We start from the raw sequence: 14,641 nt of genomic DNA on the forward strand, positions 1-14,641 counted from the left end.
GACAGGTATTACACCTACTTTACAGATGGGTAAATTGAGGCACAGAGAAACACAGTGACTTGCCCATGTCCTACAATGAGTGGCAGAGCTGGGAAGAGAACTCAGGAGTCCTGATGTGCAGTTGCCTAGAAACCACTAGACTGGTGCCGCCCCTGGAAGGATCTGCTAGCAGAGGCTTTAACAGATGCATGAAAGGGAAGCCGGCAGGAGCCGTGTCTAGTTTTTCTCTCCTGGAAGCTGCTGCCCTGATGTTACAGATGATCACGTTCTGCAGCCTTGTTTCACAGAACAACCACGTTTTGCAATGTGGCGGAGGAACACACATGGCCTGTTAATGAGCTCCAGCAGGCCATCCTGGCAATACGCCTCAGTGGATGGACGGGAGAGTCAGGGCTTGTGTGGTCCTGATCATGCCAGTAGGTAAAACCAGCAAAATAATAGAATCCAGAACTGGGGGGAGAGGGGCTCTGCTATTCTTAGCTCAGGGACGATGCAGGCTGTGGAGTGGGGCACAGGGCGGGTTTCCGGGTTTGGAAGGCTCAGCTGGATGGCTTTGTCAGATGTCCAATTTATGCAGTTTGCCTCCATGGTTTTTACATTAAGTTGTAAGGGGGAAAGGGAAAAATAAATGCATTCCCACGGCTCTCCCACAAGAGGAGATTCTTGCAGCACCAACTCAATCGGTTATTAAGTGAACAGCAAAACGAGGCTCTGACAACACTGGGTGTGCAGACAGCTAGCAGCCCCAACTTGTAGACATTGTGCTCTGGGACAAAGGTCATTTGACTGCACCACCTCATTATGACATCACCTCCCTGTGTCAGGATGCAAACCGCACCATATCCTGACTGGTTAGCATCACACCGTAACACTGATGTATGGCAGTACTGGGCCAGGACACAGTATGATGACATGATGTCCCATCACACCTGAAGATATGCCCAGGTCCTAGTTATTCCATCGCTTCGTGTGAGTAACTCCCAGCGATTTCAGTCACTTACTGCAGCCCTGGGACAGTTGGTCCGTCCCCAAAGCTATATCAGGGCTCACTTACGAAGATCAAGATCAGTGACAACCATAAGACCAGCTTCTCCCAGACAGTTCGAACAATGCACTTTAGTTCTCACCTGCGGTTCTGGCCCTCAGGCTTGCCCAGAGTTTGCATTGTGGTTTGTGTGAACCTGTGCCCCCTGGTCAGTAGTCTGGATCCAGCATGTTCATCAGCGCATGATCAAGAGGTTAAAGCATGGACCTGGGTGTTAGAAGATCTGCCTAATCCGCAGTCAAGGTGGGACCGTGAACTAATTATTTAGCATTTGTGCCTCAGTTTTTCCACCAGTAAAATGAATACTTTGATCCATGTTTGCAAAGCATTTTGGGATCCGCAGAAGGAGAGTGCTATAGAAAGGCAAAGTATCATTTCCTTGTTGCCCCAAGCTAAATCTGAGCTTCCAGAAATGAAGGCCTGAACATTATTGTTCTGTGCCAAGTGCTTTGTAAACCACAAGAACAGGGATCGGAAACGAAGGAATCACTTCACTGTTTGGGAATGTCTTGTCCCTTCCTTTTATACAAAGTGATGCAAAGTACATCGGCAGTTCCCCAGTGTATTCTCTTTGTAAAGCTGCAAATATAAATGCAGAAGAAAAGGCTTCCATCCTGAGTATCTTTGAATGGGGCTCTTGCATGGAAACTGCCATTCTCTCCCCATGGTGTCATGGCCGATGCTTTGCGAGAGGCAGAGAATAAGAGTGGTTTATTTTACTGAGCGTGTTCTCTGTGGGTGTTATTGAAGCAGCCCCATTCTGGAGTTAATTTATTCCCGGTTGCAAGAAATAAATTCCAGTCTTTGTCCGGGTGGCATCGTGCCCATGGCATTAGCAGGACAAAACGACTAATTATCTGGCTGTAACCCGTTTGTGCTTCAATGGTTAACAGATGGTTTATGGAGATGAATGATGCCACTGCATTGCAATACTGAGCCATGCTCTTCACGCTGCCCACTGGACTTCCCATCCTATCCAACTAGTAGGAGGTACTGGGCTATCCCAAAGGTGGAAACGAAGACATTTGTTTATGTCCCAGGAAGTAGTTCTCACCACATGGATCTGAGTTATGTGGGCTGGAGAGGCTGCACTGGGCTAGCCTGGGGAAGCCAGGCGTGTGAGGGAGACAGGATTTAATGGGGATGCCCTTGATGTCAACAGGTGGTTTCTCTGACTAGTGCTGGCAGCGAAGTGTGACAGGAGCGTGCAGGGGAACACACCTGAGTGCAGTGAGGTTGGCCAAAGGTTCGTGCTTTGCTGATCATCAGCTTTTTGCCTTTTATGAAACACTGGAACTCAGTCAGTTGCATCAACTCCAGCATCGGTGCTGCTGCCCTTTCTCCTGAAAGGTGCTAGCTTCAAAGACTTGGACACCAAAGCCCTCTGTTTAGCCATAGGACAGGAAGAGTGGCAGTGCGGTCTTCCCCTCCACTCTACTCCAGCTCAGCTCTGACCTGGGACTGGTCATGTCCATTTAGTCCTTGGTCTCTGTTGGGACAGCAATCTGAATGCCCTCTAAGAAGGAACTGGAGTGAGATTACCAAACACCGTTCACACAGGTAGCACAGAGCCAAGCAGGGTTCAAATAGACGACCTACAAGGGGAAGGCTCCATGCCCCATTGCTAATTCCATAAGCCATCCAGCACCCCCTTGCTGCTACAGTCCATGGACGATCCCTGGAATCGCAATGGGCCATCATGGGGAGCCTGGTCCATGTGGCAACAGCAGAGGTGCAATTTTGCCTTGTCACCCTTTCTTACTAACCATTTGTGGGAGAAGGGTGGAACTTTTCTCTTCTAGACGTAAGGCTGGGTGTCCTCCTACAAGACCCCCAGGGCCCCTCCCCCTCCAAATGAACAGCTCTGAGGGCCTCGCCCTGGCTGACTATACACCAGGCCGAATAAAAGTCTCTATTATCTATTATATAATGTCAGCATGGTCAGAAGCACTGCCTAGCACCACTGGCGAACCCGCTGGAGCCAGTGGAGAGAGACCAAGGTGGTGTTTGTACGCCAGTTCCGTTATAAACACTCCGTCTCAGCAAGAGAACACTGGGGGAGGGCGGGTATTTTGGTAATTCCCTACAATTTCCCATTTGGGCGTGCTCAGCCGCTGTCTCGTCTTACCCTGCCCAGAGCCAGTCTGCGTTGTGAGTTGCTCGAAATGCCAGTAGCTGTCGGCCCCTTGTGTTCACAAGCATTCCCCCTGTGGCTGCTGGTGGTGGAGTTGCCCCGTCGGTTGCAGTGGTGGAAAATATTAGGGAGGAAAAAGCCCCGTGGTAGACAAGGTCCTGTTTCCATTGTGTAAAGGCAGGCTTTGTGGTGTGAGGGCACAGGGATAGCCCCTGTCAGTGTGTTCCCAGCCCTAATCACAGCTCCGAGCTATGAGGCTCAGCTGTAGTTTTCTCTGGGCAAGCTACGACTGAGAAGCAGTGTGTGACTGCAATCTGGCTGAAAGCCCTGTTGTAACTGGCCCAGGATGGAAGGCACCGTACAGGCATAAGAAAGGCCAGTGATTTCCTGAGAACAGGACCCCATGCCATTTAGTTCCAAAAATGCTGGCCTCAGCCCTGTTAGCAACAGGAGAAACCCTTAGGGATGGCTAGCTGAGAATGTCTACACCGCCATCGGGACAGGGTGTGTAGACACACCTGAGCTAGTTCCCTGAAAATCGCAGTGTAGCCACCTGGCCTGGGCTAGCTGCCTGAGTCCAGACCTACCGGCCCAGTCCAGATTGTACACAAGCGGCTCGCCTGTGTTGCTGCCCAGGCAGCCATGACCACACTGCTATTTTAGCAAGATAACTCGATCAAAGCTAGCTCGGGTATGTCTACGTGAGTTGCAGTCATGCCTCCCAGTTGCTGTGTAGACATACCCTTAAGGCCAGGTTCAAATCCTGTCTGTAGGCTGCACCCATTAGAAGGCGTAAGTTACATACACATTTAAGGCCTGATCTTGGGAGGAACTGGTGCGTTGCATTTACATGCTTAGTTGTTGTTTTTTTTATTCTGGTGGCTCCTGAACAGAATTAAGATATTTAACGGGCGAGAAGTTGCCTCTGTAGGACCAACTGAAGGGAAGTTAAATTGGGGATATAAACTCCCCTCTAGTCCAACCAGCACATTAAAGGTGAATGCGAGGACTGGAAGAAATCCCTGTTTTCCTTCCGCTGACATGAATGGCCCATTCATTTCAGTTGGGGGGTTGGTGGGTACAGGGTTTGGCCTCTGAAAGTTACCACAAATACCAGGCCACTGATAAGTTTCCAATCCACGTAGCTCCTTTTTCTAATTATCACCTAGACCAGGGTATGAGTAAAATGAACAGAAGAGAATCCAGATAATGAAAAAGATGGGAGGAGGGGCCAGCCAGATCGCTGGGGTTGAAGGTGGTGAAGAGAGTTAATTAGCATGGTAAACTACTGGCCCACAATTTAATCTGGTGCCTCAGGTTATCTCTGTAAAGCCAAGACCAAATCCGAGTATATTTTTGACCCCATGTCTCCACCCCTTTCTCCAGCCTGCTTGTTTTTTCCATTCACTGGAAGTTCTTTGGGTCAGGGACTCTCATTTCTTATGCTTGTAAAGGGCCTACCACCGTGGGGCCCAGACAGGCTGTGAGGCCGTCACTGCTAGCACAATATAAATATTAAATAATCATAATGTTGAAGAAGAGCTGAAGGATGGAATAATAAAAATAAAGGAAAGATGCTTGCTGCTGGCTATGAATATATTTAATATTCTCTCATTTACTTTGTCAGTAACGTTATTTTCTCTTCTCCTTCGACAGGGTCTGTTGTTCATTTGTATTCAGGTAAGTGACACCCTTTGCATCTGTCCTGGTTTTAGGATCGTTAGAAGTATGGGAACTGACTAGAGTTGCCAACCCTCCCCGTACTGGGCTCGATCTCCCGGAGGCTACTAAAGCCAATCCGGGAAATTTTAGGCCGCTAAAAGTCCAGCAGTGCAGCAGGGCTAATGCAGGTTCGCTACCTGCCCTGGCCCCACACAGCTCCTAGAAGTGGCAACATGTCCGGCAGCGACTCCTAGGAGGAGGCGCGGCCAAGGGGTCTCTGCACACTGCCCCCACCCCAAGCACCAACTCTGCACCTCCCATTGGCCAGGAACGGGGAACTGCCTGGCTGCCCGTGAGCCTAGGAGCCCCTGCCGGACATGCATAGATTCTAGAACATGCCCCCATGACCAACCTTCTGCTTTCATGCATCCTTCCCCACTTCATGCCCCATCAGTCCGGCCTCTCCCTCTCTCTGCCCACAGTCCCAGCTGACATGTTGAACCCCGAGAGCGTGGTGGTGTCGGTGTCGAATGTCAGCGCCGTGGCTGGATCCCAAACTGTCCTGACCTGCAAGAGTTACCGCATGATCTGGACCCAGGACCGTCTGAATGACCGCCAGCGTGTGGTCCACTGGGACTTGTATAGCAACCAGGATGGCGATTACAAGGCGGAGAGGCTGTGTGACATGTACTCAGCTGGGGAGCAGCGGGTGTACAGCTCCTACAACCAAAGGAGGATAGCCATGCCCGAGAATGCATTCGCAGATGGCAACTTCTCACTGGTGATCAAAGGTACCGGGAGCCAAAGGGATCTCTCCTTCCATTGCTTCTAAAGAGCTGCAGCTCCATGCTCTTGTACTGAGATTTCCTAAGGGGAAGGGCAGGCTGATGTCATCTGAGACTCAGGAAATGCAGTGTTCTAACCACTAGTAAAGTAACCACCTTTTAAGAGAAATGTGCCTTGCAACCACTTTGAAAGTCTTAATCACAGTGTGTCAAGAGGAAGGATGGCCTTCTGGGTAAAGCACTGGACTAGGTCTGGGTTCCAGTCCCAGCACTGTCATGGACTCCCTGTGTGGCCTTGGTTGAGTCACTTAATCACTCTGTGCCTCATTTTCCTCACCTGTAACATGATAAGAATCTTGCCTTTCTCCCACTCTCTGTCTGTCTTGTCTGCAGATTGTGAGCTCTCTGGGTCTCTTACAATGCCTCGCACAAGCTTGGCTGGGGCTGGTGTTACTGAAATGCCAAATAATAATTCAAACAAACAAGAATGAGCTCCAGTGAGCATGTAACTGCAGTGAGACGTTGGCCCTGTTCGTCTAAAGCTCCTTCTGTGCCGCCCTGCCTGGGGGCGTGCTGCATAAACAACCGCAAACAATCGTCACCTTGCTCTTAAATGGTCTTTTTCTCCTCCTGCGCTAGATGTTGCAGAGAGCGACCAAGGCACGTACTCCTGTAACCTCCACCATCACTACTGCCACTTGTACGAAACGGTGAAAATCCAGCTGGAGGTCACCGAGAAAGGTAAAGGCGCATACTGATGCAAAGGATGGGTATTGGTCCCTCTGTGGGGGGCAAGTACGTCCCATGCCCAATACCTCGGGCCCCAGGCTGACAGAGAACTCTGGGCTCATGTAGAGCCTTGTCGGTTTCACAGGTGTACTATCCAGGGCTAGCACCCTGGGCCCTGAGCCCCTGCTCCCACCCACTGCCTCCCGGAAATCAGGGGGGGTTTGTGCAGAAGCAGAACACCGTGCAGGATAGGGTCACGGGGGCTGCACCTGAATGTTGCTGCACCTCAGAAGACATCCGTGCTCACTGCAGCTTCTAGCAACCATGCAGCTGTGAGGTTTCATTCTCTACTCTTGGAGTCTTGCTGTGTCACAGCCTCTGGGGTAGACCAGGGCGGGGGCTTCTAGGGACTGCCACTGACGGCACCACTTGGCTGGAGATGTTCCCCCTTGCCCGCTGGCTTCACCTCCATCTTGTCCAGGTTGAGCAGCCGGCTGGCTTTCCTGCCGGTCCCCGTCTCCTTAGCCGTGGGGAAGAGCTGAGGCTGCCCTGCCCGGCTGTGCTGCGGAAGAGGCGAAGGGCTGACTGTTCAGCAAGCGTCCGGGTAACTCGTATAAGCGGGTGGTGGGATGGGAAGGAAGCAGCATCTTCTGCTTTCTGCTCTCGCTCCCTGAAAGTTTCTGTTCGTAGAATAGAAACGCCCAGTCTGTCCCCAGGCTGCTTTTCTGTTTTTTAGTGGTCAGTGTGACCAGCCTGCCAGCCAGTGATCCTGTAACTCCTCCAGTAATTAGGGCACTGGGGGCATTTCCTGCAAGGAGACTGCCTAAGACGCTTGGAGGATGGGACCTAGCACGTTGAAGATAAAGTCTGTTATTGCTATTCCATTCTCAGTCATTGGAGAGAGCCCGCTCTTCCTTCTTTGCAGACCTAGCCACGGACTCTCAGCTACCAGGGAGGAAGGATGGGCTTACAGTTAAAGCACTAAACGGGGACCCAGGAGTCCTGCGTTCAATTCCTAGCTCTGGCACAGACTCTCTGTGTGAGGTTTGAGCCAGTCACTTCCCTTCCATGTGCCTCAGGTTGTGAAGCACTTTGAGATCCTTGGGTCCTGCAGAGCAGAAAAGCGTTCTCGTGGTTCCTAGCATAGGAAAGGCTGGTGTCTTTAGACAGCAGAGCTGCCGGGGGCAATCAGGTATAATAAGGTGTGTGTGCTGAGTTGTTTCCAGATGAAATGGGACTGTATATGTTTACCCAACTGCCTCCTGTGTCCTCTCTGCAGCCAGGGAAGTGAAGAGGTACTGGGATGGCGAGAAGGCCGTGATCGTTGCCTTGCAGGACAGCACCGTGGTGCTCCCCTGCGTGAACCGGAACCAGATCTGGACTGAGCGGCACAGCGAGGAGGAGCAGCAAGTGGTCCACTGGGACAGGCAGCCTCCGGGGGTCCCGCACGACCGGGCCGACCGCCTCATAGACCTGTACGCCTCTGGTGAGCGCCGCTCCTACGGGCCTCTCTTCATCCGGCAGAAGATGAACATCACCGAGACGGCCTTCGCTCTGGGCGACTTCTCGCTGCGGATTTCAGCCCTGGAGAACGCCGATGAGGGCACGTACTCCTGCCACCTCCACCATCACTACTGTGGCCTCCACGAGCGCAGGATCTTCCGGGTCTCCGTGACGGAGCCAGTGAGAGAGAAGAAGGTGGTGAACCTCACTAACCCCAACATCGTGCCAGCTGTAGGTAGGTGACCCTCCGAGGGTGGGGGGTCCTTCCTCCCGGGGAGGAGGTGAACAGCTACAGCCCTGCCCTAGGGCTGAGCTAGGCCATCTGAGAGGGGCTATCGAGCAGGCGTATGGGTCCTGCCCTCAGGAAATGCCTCCAGTTCCAGAGGGTTTTCTGGCCAGCAGAGATGGCTCTGCCCTCACAAAAGCGCTGGGCTCAGGAGACACTCTGGGGCAGGCCGGAAGGAGGGAGGGGATGTGACCAAGGTGTGACCGCATCCCTGCAAAGCTCCGCAGAGGCCATTGAAGCAACTTCAAGATGCTCTGAGAGCTTCCCCGGCCTGAGCCAGGGTCCACATGTGACCCTGCAGTCAGGAGTAGATGAGACTCAAACAACGTCCCTTCTCTCAATGCAGGAATGAATCTGCCCCTATGTTCTGAGGGGTGGTTGGTGTCTTTGTGCGGGTGATGGGTGCTCTGATTGCTTGAGGGGAAAAACATCTGCAAAGAGCAGTCTTAAAGTAAACCCTGGGAACCTCTGGACAGGGCCTGATCCTGCCCCCAGCTCACACTGAAGTCAGTGGGAGTTAAAGATGCTCAGCACCTTTGGAGCTAATGGGTCTGATTCTTCTCTGCCTCGCATCTAGTGCCACTATATTCGCTGGTGCAAAGTGCATGTCAAAGGTTACTATTCTGGTGTGGGAGCATTTCACACCCGCTCTGAACAGGTGTCCATGCCAGGCGGTGGAGAATCAGGCCCCAAGATCCCCCCCCCCTTTTTTTTTTTACCATATCTCGCATTTTCTTCTCTGGACGAACTGCTCTCTGAAGCCTGTTCAAACCCTGAACCATCACACTCATCACAGGCAACTCCCCTTCCCCAGTTTAATAATTTTTGTGCCTTCCGGGTTATTGTTCTTTATTAACATTTTAAAATATTCATCATGGTTTAATATTTATTGGCTGCTTAATACTGAATTTAAACGTGCTTCATAAATCTTTAAGTAGCTCCGTTCTGCTTCAGCAAGAGGCTTTTCCAAGCCACGGAGGCCTGCATCTCCCCGTTGGGCCATAGGTCGGCATCCAGAAAAGAGAGGCATTATCAAACAGAGATTGCCCCGGGGGCTGAGTTTACGGAGAGGCTGGGACACAAATACACCTCTACCCCGATATAACGCTGTCCTTGGGAACCAAAAAATCTTACCGCGTTATAGGTGAAACCGTGTTATATCGAACTTGCTTTGATCTGCTGGAGCGCGCAGCCCCGCCCCCCCCGGAGCACTGCTTTACTGCGTTATATCCGAATTCGTGTCATATTGGGTCGCGTTATATCGGGGTAGAGATGTATTACTCTCTCTGCCTATGGCCGTTTTGCTGCCGTCCCTGGGCTTGGGGAGTCACGTTCAGCTGCCGTTTTGCAGATCTACATTTCAATTTCAGGGGGGGTCCCCTAGGAATCCAGATTTGCTCTTTGTTTGTGCAGTCAGTGAACTGGTAACCACCTGAGCAGGAGGTGGACAAAACATGGGAGGAGCTAGAACCAATTTAATATAGACAGACTAGCTCACTAGTCGTTCAATCCTGCATCAAGTCCCCAAAACGGCTCAAGCGGTTCTGTCCCCTCTTGCCATCGAGGGGAAATACCTAACTAATGTCCTGGTCAATTTGAAATAGCACTGAGAGAGCCTCAGTATGCTGACTGCATTCTAATGTGGGGTAATTACATTGCCCCCTGGCTTTCACTAGAGTACATATTCATCATTTGCTCTTCAAAACTGTTGGCTTAGTATTGCTGTGGGCTGTCCCATAGCTGCTGTGTTTCACCCCAGCGATGGCTGTATTTCAGTGGTGGGGAAAGTGATCCCAGTGTAGTGTGCTTCAGTTTAATGGAGCCTATCAAGCACGTTGGGAGACAAGGGGCTGGATACGTGCAAGATAATCATAGAATCATGGAATATCAGGGTTGGAAGGGACCACAAGAGGTCATCTAGTCCAACCCCCTGTTCAAAGCAGAACCAATTCCCAACTAAATCATCCCAGCCAGGGCTTTGTCAAGCCTGACCTTAAAAACCTGTAAGGAAGGAGATTCCACCACCTCCGTAGGTAACCCATTGCAGTGCTTCACCACTCTCCTAATGAAAAAGTTTTTCCTAATATCCAACCTAGACCTCCCCAACTGCAACTTGAGACCATTACTCCTTGTTCTGTCATCAGGTCCCACTGAGAACAGTCTGGATCCATCCTCTTTGGAACCCCCTTTCCAGGTAGTTGAAAGCAGCTATCAAATCCCCCCTCATTCTTCTCTTCTGCAGACTAAACAATCCCAGTTCCCTCAGTCTCTCCTCATAAGTCATGTGCTCCAGCCCCCTAATCATTTTTGTTGCCCTCCGCTGGACTCTTTCCAATTTTTTCCACATCCTTCTTCTAGTGTGGAGCCCAAAACTGGACACAGTACTCCAGATGAGGCCTCACCAATGTTGAATAAAGGGGAACGATCACGTTCCTTGATCTGCTGNCTCTTCTGCAGACTAAACAATCCCAGTTCCCTCAGCCTCTCCTCATAAGTCATGTGCTCCAGCCCCCTAATCATTTTTGTTGCCCTCCGCTGGACTCTTTCCAATTTTTCCACATCCTTCTTCTAGTGTGGGGCCCAAAACTGGACACAGTACTCCAGATGAGGCCTCACCAATGTCGAATAGAGGGGAATGATCACGTCCCTCGATCTGCTGGCAATGCCCCTACTTATACAGCCCAAAATGCCGTTAGCCTTCTTGGCAACAAGGGCACACCGTTGACTCAATCAGTAATATCAGTAAAAAAAAAAAAATCAGTAGTCTGGGTCCTGCACCGGGGTTTGTCACTGGCAAAAAGAATGAAAGGATTAATTACTACAATCAAAGAAGCAGTCTCGGGAGCCCTCTCTTCCCTTACACTAATTTAAATTTAAGCAGCAAACGACTGTTCTTCCTGTGTTCAATGGGTTTTGTTTCTCCCTGGTAAACTTTTGCCAGAGGTTTTACTCTTTACTCCTTTACATTTCATTGGAGTGCACAGGACTAAATAAATTAAAGCGACTATGTTCCATTAACTGAATGATAACAGTGTCTGCAGCTGGGTTAATAAACACAGTCTTGTAGGTCAGAGTGTGCTGGAGGAACTTAAGAGACAGCGAAGTCTAAGGATCAGCGCAGGGAAACTGGGAGTCAGGACACCTGGGTTCTCTTTTCTGGCTGAGTCTCTGTGACTGGCTTTGTGACTTTGGACAAATCCAGTAGGGTCCAGTCCTGCAGCGCGCACTCACACGAGTAACAGGGTAATCGCTTTGTGCCTGCACAGGATGGAGAGAACGTCTTGCAGCAGTGACATGAGCCATCATTGGTTGATATTCATAAAGTGGTTTGAGATCCTCCGATGACAGGTGCTATTGAAGGGTACAGAGCCTGAACTGTGCCCTGTGTGCAAAGCATTAGTACAAGAAGGGAAGAAGCCTTCTGCCACTTTGGCAAACTGGGTCCTGATCCTGCAACTCTCGGTAATGTTGACTCATGCGAGTAGCCCCCACTGGTCTCCTCTGGCCAACAGCAAAAAACGACACAGAGGAACGTGTTCCCTTTGAAGGCAATGGCAAAACTTGCAGAGACGGCCGTGGGAGAAGGATCAGGCCCAGGATCACCGCCCCCACACCCGCCTCATTTGAAGAATACACAAGCTGGATTTTTTCTGTTCAGAGCCTTTGCTAAACAGGTCCATGAGGGCTGGCTGCTGTGCCCTCGGGCCCTGATCTAAAGACCACGGATCTCAGCGGGGTTTGGATCAGGCCCTAGTGGGCCTTGGGTAAAGCAAAGAAAGTCAGTTCAGCTGCTAAGTTTTGCCCCCTTTGGGCCTCTGGGTGGTGAGTGCTCATCTGGCCTGCAAAGCGCCACGCTAAGGATTTGATGAATCAATGGGAATTTGAGAGAAGCTGGAATGTCTCGTGTGCCTGTTCCAAACCCATCGACACCATGCAGCACGCCAGAGCGGCTCCTGTTTCAATAGCAGCGGGAGTGGCCGTGACAGAACCTCCCCACTCCTTGCGCACCCTTGTAAAAAACTTCCGGGAGAAATGAAAGAAAAGGAAAACGTCAGGAGATAACAGAACCAAAGCGCTGACCTTTCTCAATGACCAGCTCCAGTTTCAGGCGGAGCTCCAAGGTTTGGAGCCATTTCCAGACAGGAAACTTCATCCTGCTGCAAATAGAAACCTGGGCAGGATTCTGCTCTTGGTTGCACCCGCATAAATCTAGAGGGAAGCCACTGACTTTAGTGGAATGATTCTGCGTAACTGAGAGAAGAATCCGGCCGTTATCTCAATGACGGATTTATTGTAGCACAGTTCACAGAACTATGCTCAGTCCTCTGCTGCCTGCAGCACCTCAGCTGGTGCAAAGTGAAGCTAGACGCAGTTACACTAGCGCCGGGGATCTGACCCCTGGTATTTTGGTGGCAGGAATGTCGGGAGGCTGTTCCCTACTTAATTTTTTGCACTAAAAATCAGTGATCCTGGGTTAAAATAAAGCAGCAGCCCTTTGAAAATGCAAGTTTGTCATATATTTCAACCAAAGGTCTCAGAGCATCTTACAAACATTGAGTCCCTCAAGTCTCACATGCCTGTGAGATAGGTACGTCTTTATAAAACAAGCCTGTTAATTATTCCTCCTTGTCCTAAATGGAGTCGTATGGGAGCGAGGGAACTAAGTGGGATTATACTGTATTTGAGAGAAACAAGGAAAGGATTTTGACTATGGCTGCGTGCGTGCCTGGTCCCCAGTCCTGTATCCTGATCCATGCGAGTGGACCCTCACGTCCATGCCGAGCCCTGTGGACTTCGGGTGTAAGGGTCCACCTGTATGGATCAGATTGCAGGATTGAGGCCTCGGTGTGTAACTCCACTGAATTCAGTGATTTATAGTCTGATTTGTGAGCATGTGTGTGGGAATATCAGTGCCTTAACTCTTGCATTGCTGGCTATGTTAGAGCTCACCTCTTTTGTTAACTAGTATTGACTATTTTAGGGAACTTTAGTGCAGTGGCTTGAGTGCAGATGGGGATGTGATATTTAGAAATATTGCAGGTTTGGCTCTTGCTTGTAGCATAAAGCAGCATCACCTAAGCTTACACTTTGGTGGAAAACTAGAATGGGGAAGAGATACTGTACATTAGATAGAGATACTGTTCCTGGCTCTGCCACTGGCCTGCTGAGTGACCTTGGGCAAGTCACTTCACTGCCTGGTACCTCAGTTTCCCCATCTGTAAAATGCTGATCTCCTTTGTAAAGTGTTTTGAGATCTACTGGTGAAAAGCACTAGATAACAGCTAGCTAATAATAATAATAATTAATAAAAATAATACTTAATAAAATAAACCGCAAGAGGCCCCAAACTGTTTCAGATCTATTCTTTGTTCTGTTAGTGAAATCCCCAGTGTTTACAAAAGGCTAAGCCAACTCCAACCCTCTCTAGCAAGCGATGTCAGGGGAAGGCAAAAGACCAGTAAGCTGCCATGCTGTGGATGCTGTCCGCTGGTTTAAACCTCTGCCCGTGTGGTTGCTTCCTCTGTGTGGCAGCTACTGTCGCCTTTAACAACGTGGAGATTTGCAGCAAGTAGTTGATGTTGATGGTTTTTAATATTTTTTTAAGCCTGGCTGTGGTGACAAGAGTTACCCAGTTCACCCCCAATAGAGCCAGCCAGCAACAGTCGGCGCAGTGGGTAGCGATGGTAGTAAAAGAGGGATACACGATTGGGCTGGAGGACAAACCCATCAGACCATGCAGGGCTCTTGCCGAGCCTCTCGATTTTCCGGTGGTGATGTTGGCATTTCCAGGGCGTCATCTTTGGCTCTAAGTTTTTGGCTCAGTTTCCCAAGATGTGTATGTTTAAAAGAACAAACAAAACAACCTGCCCCGAAGCCAGGAGCTCTATGTACATAACCAGGGCCTTTCACCGCAGGATCGTGGGCACTCGACCGTCATTAATTAACGCGCGCAGCACCCTTGTGGAGCAAGTCAGTTATTTTTGCCATTTTACAGATATGGAAACTGAGGCACGGGAGTGGTTTAAATAGATTCTTTGTCTTATTATCGGGGGCTTGTTCCTCTCCCTGAATGTACACTGACCCCATGGCAACCAAAGACCCTTCCCCCTCATTAATGACGGGGCCGTGTTGTGCATTTCACATCCATTGGCTTTGCAGCTGAACTTCTCCTCAGTCTGAGGGTTCTGGATGTTCTGTCCGGCCCACTGAAGAGAGCGGCCCAGGTTGAATTGTTTGGATCTGGATCCAAGCTCCCCGAAAGTTCAGGAGGGCTCAGATCCAGTGTTCAGGTTCTGAACCGGGTCTAACTGGGTTTCTTCCACAAAGCTTAGCAAAGATGCCATCAGGCTTTCAGAACTCTGCACCCTGCTGTACCTCCCCTTCCCAGAATGCCCTGCTGCTCTTACCAAGTTGGTAACAAATGGCTTCCCAGGTGGACCACTCCTGTGTGTTCCAGTATTATAGCTGTCAAACTCTCGTGGCAAAAAGACTTCACA

At 50.3% G+C, this 14,641-nt stretch overlaps 1 protein-coding gene across 1 annotated transcript in view; it reads left to right on the forward strand.

The window, feature by feature from the left end:
* The window catches only part of MXRA8 (matrix remodeling associated 8), a 36,076-nt gene that overhangs the window by 5,705 nt on the left and 15,730 nt on the right, over positions 1–14,641 (forward strand). The window contains exons 2-5 of the mRNA XM_034753313.1: positions 4,836–4,859; positions 5,324–5,632; positions 6,266–6,367; positions 7,635–8,093. Of these exons, the coding sequence (XP_034609204.1) occupies positions 4,836–4,859; positions 5,324–5,632; positions 6,266–6,367; positions 7,635–8,093 (894 nt within the window). The remainder of the gene's footprint in view (positions 1–4,835; positions 4,860–5,323; positions 5,633–6,265; positions 6,368–7,634; positions 8,094–14,641) is intronic.

Source organism: Trachemys scripta, chromosome 19 (genome assembly GCF_013100865.1).
Source record: "Trachemys scripta elegans isolate TJP31775 chromosome 19, CAS_Tse_1.0, whole genome shotgun sequence".
Classification (NCBI taxonomy): domain Eukaryota; kingdom Metazoa; phylum Chordata; order Testudines; family Emydidae; genus Trachemys; species Trachemys scripta.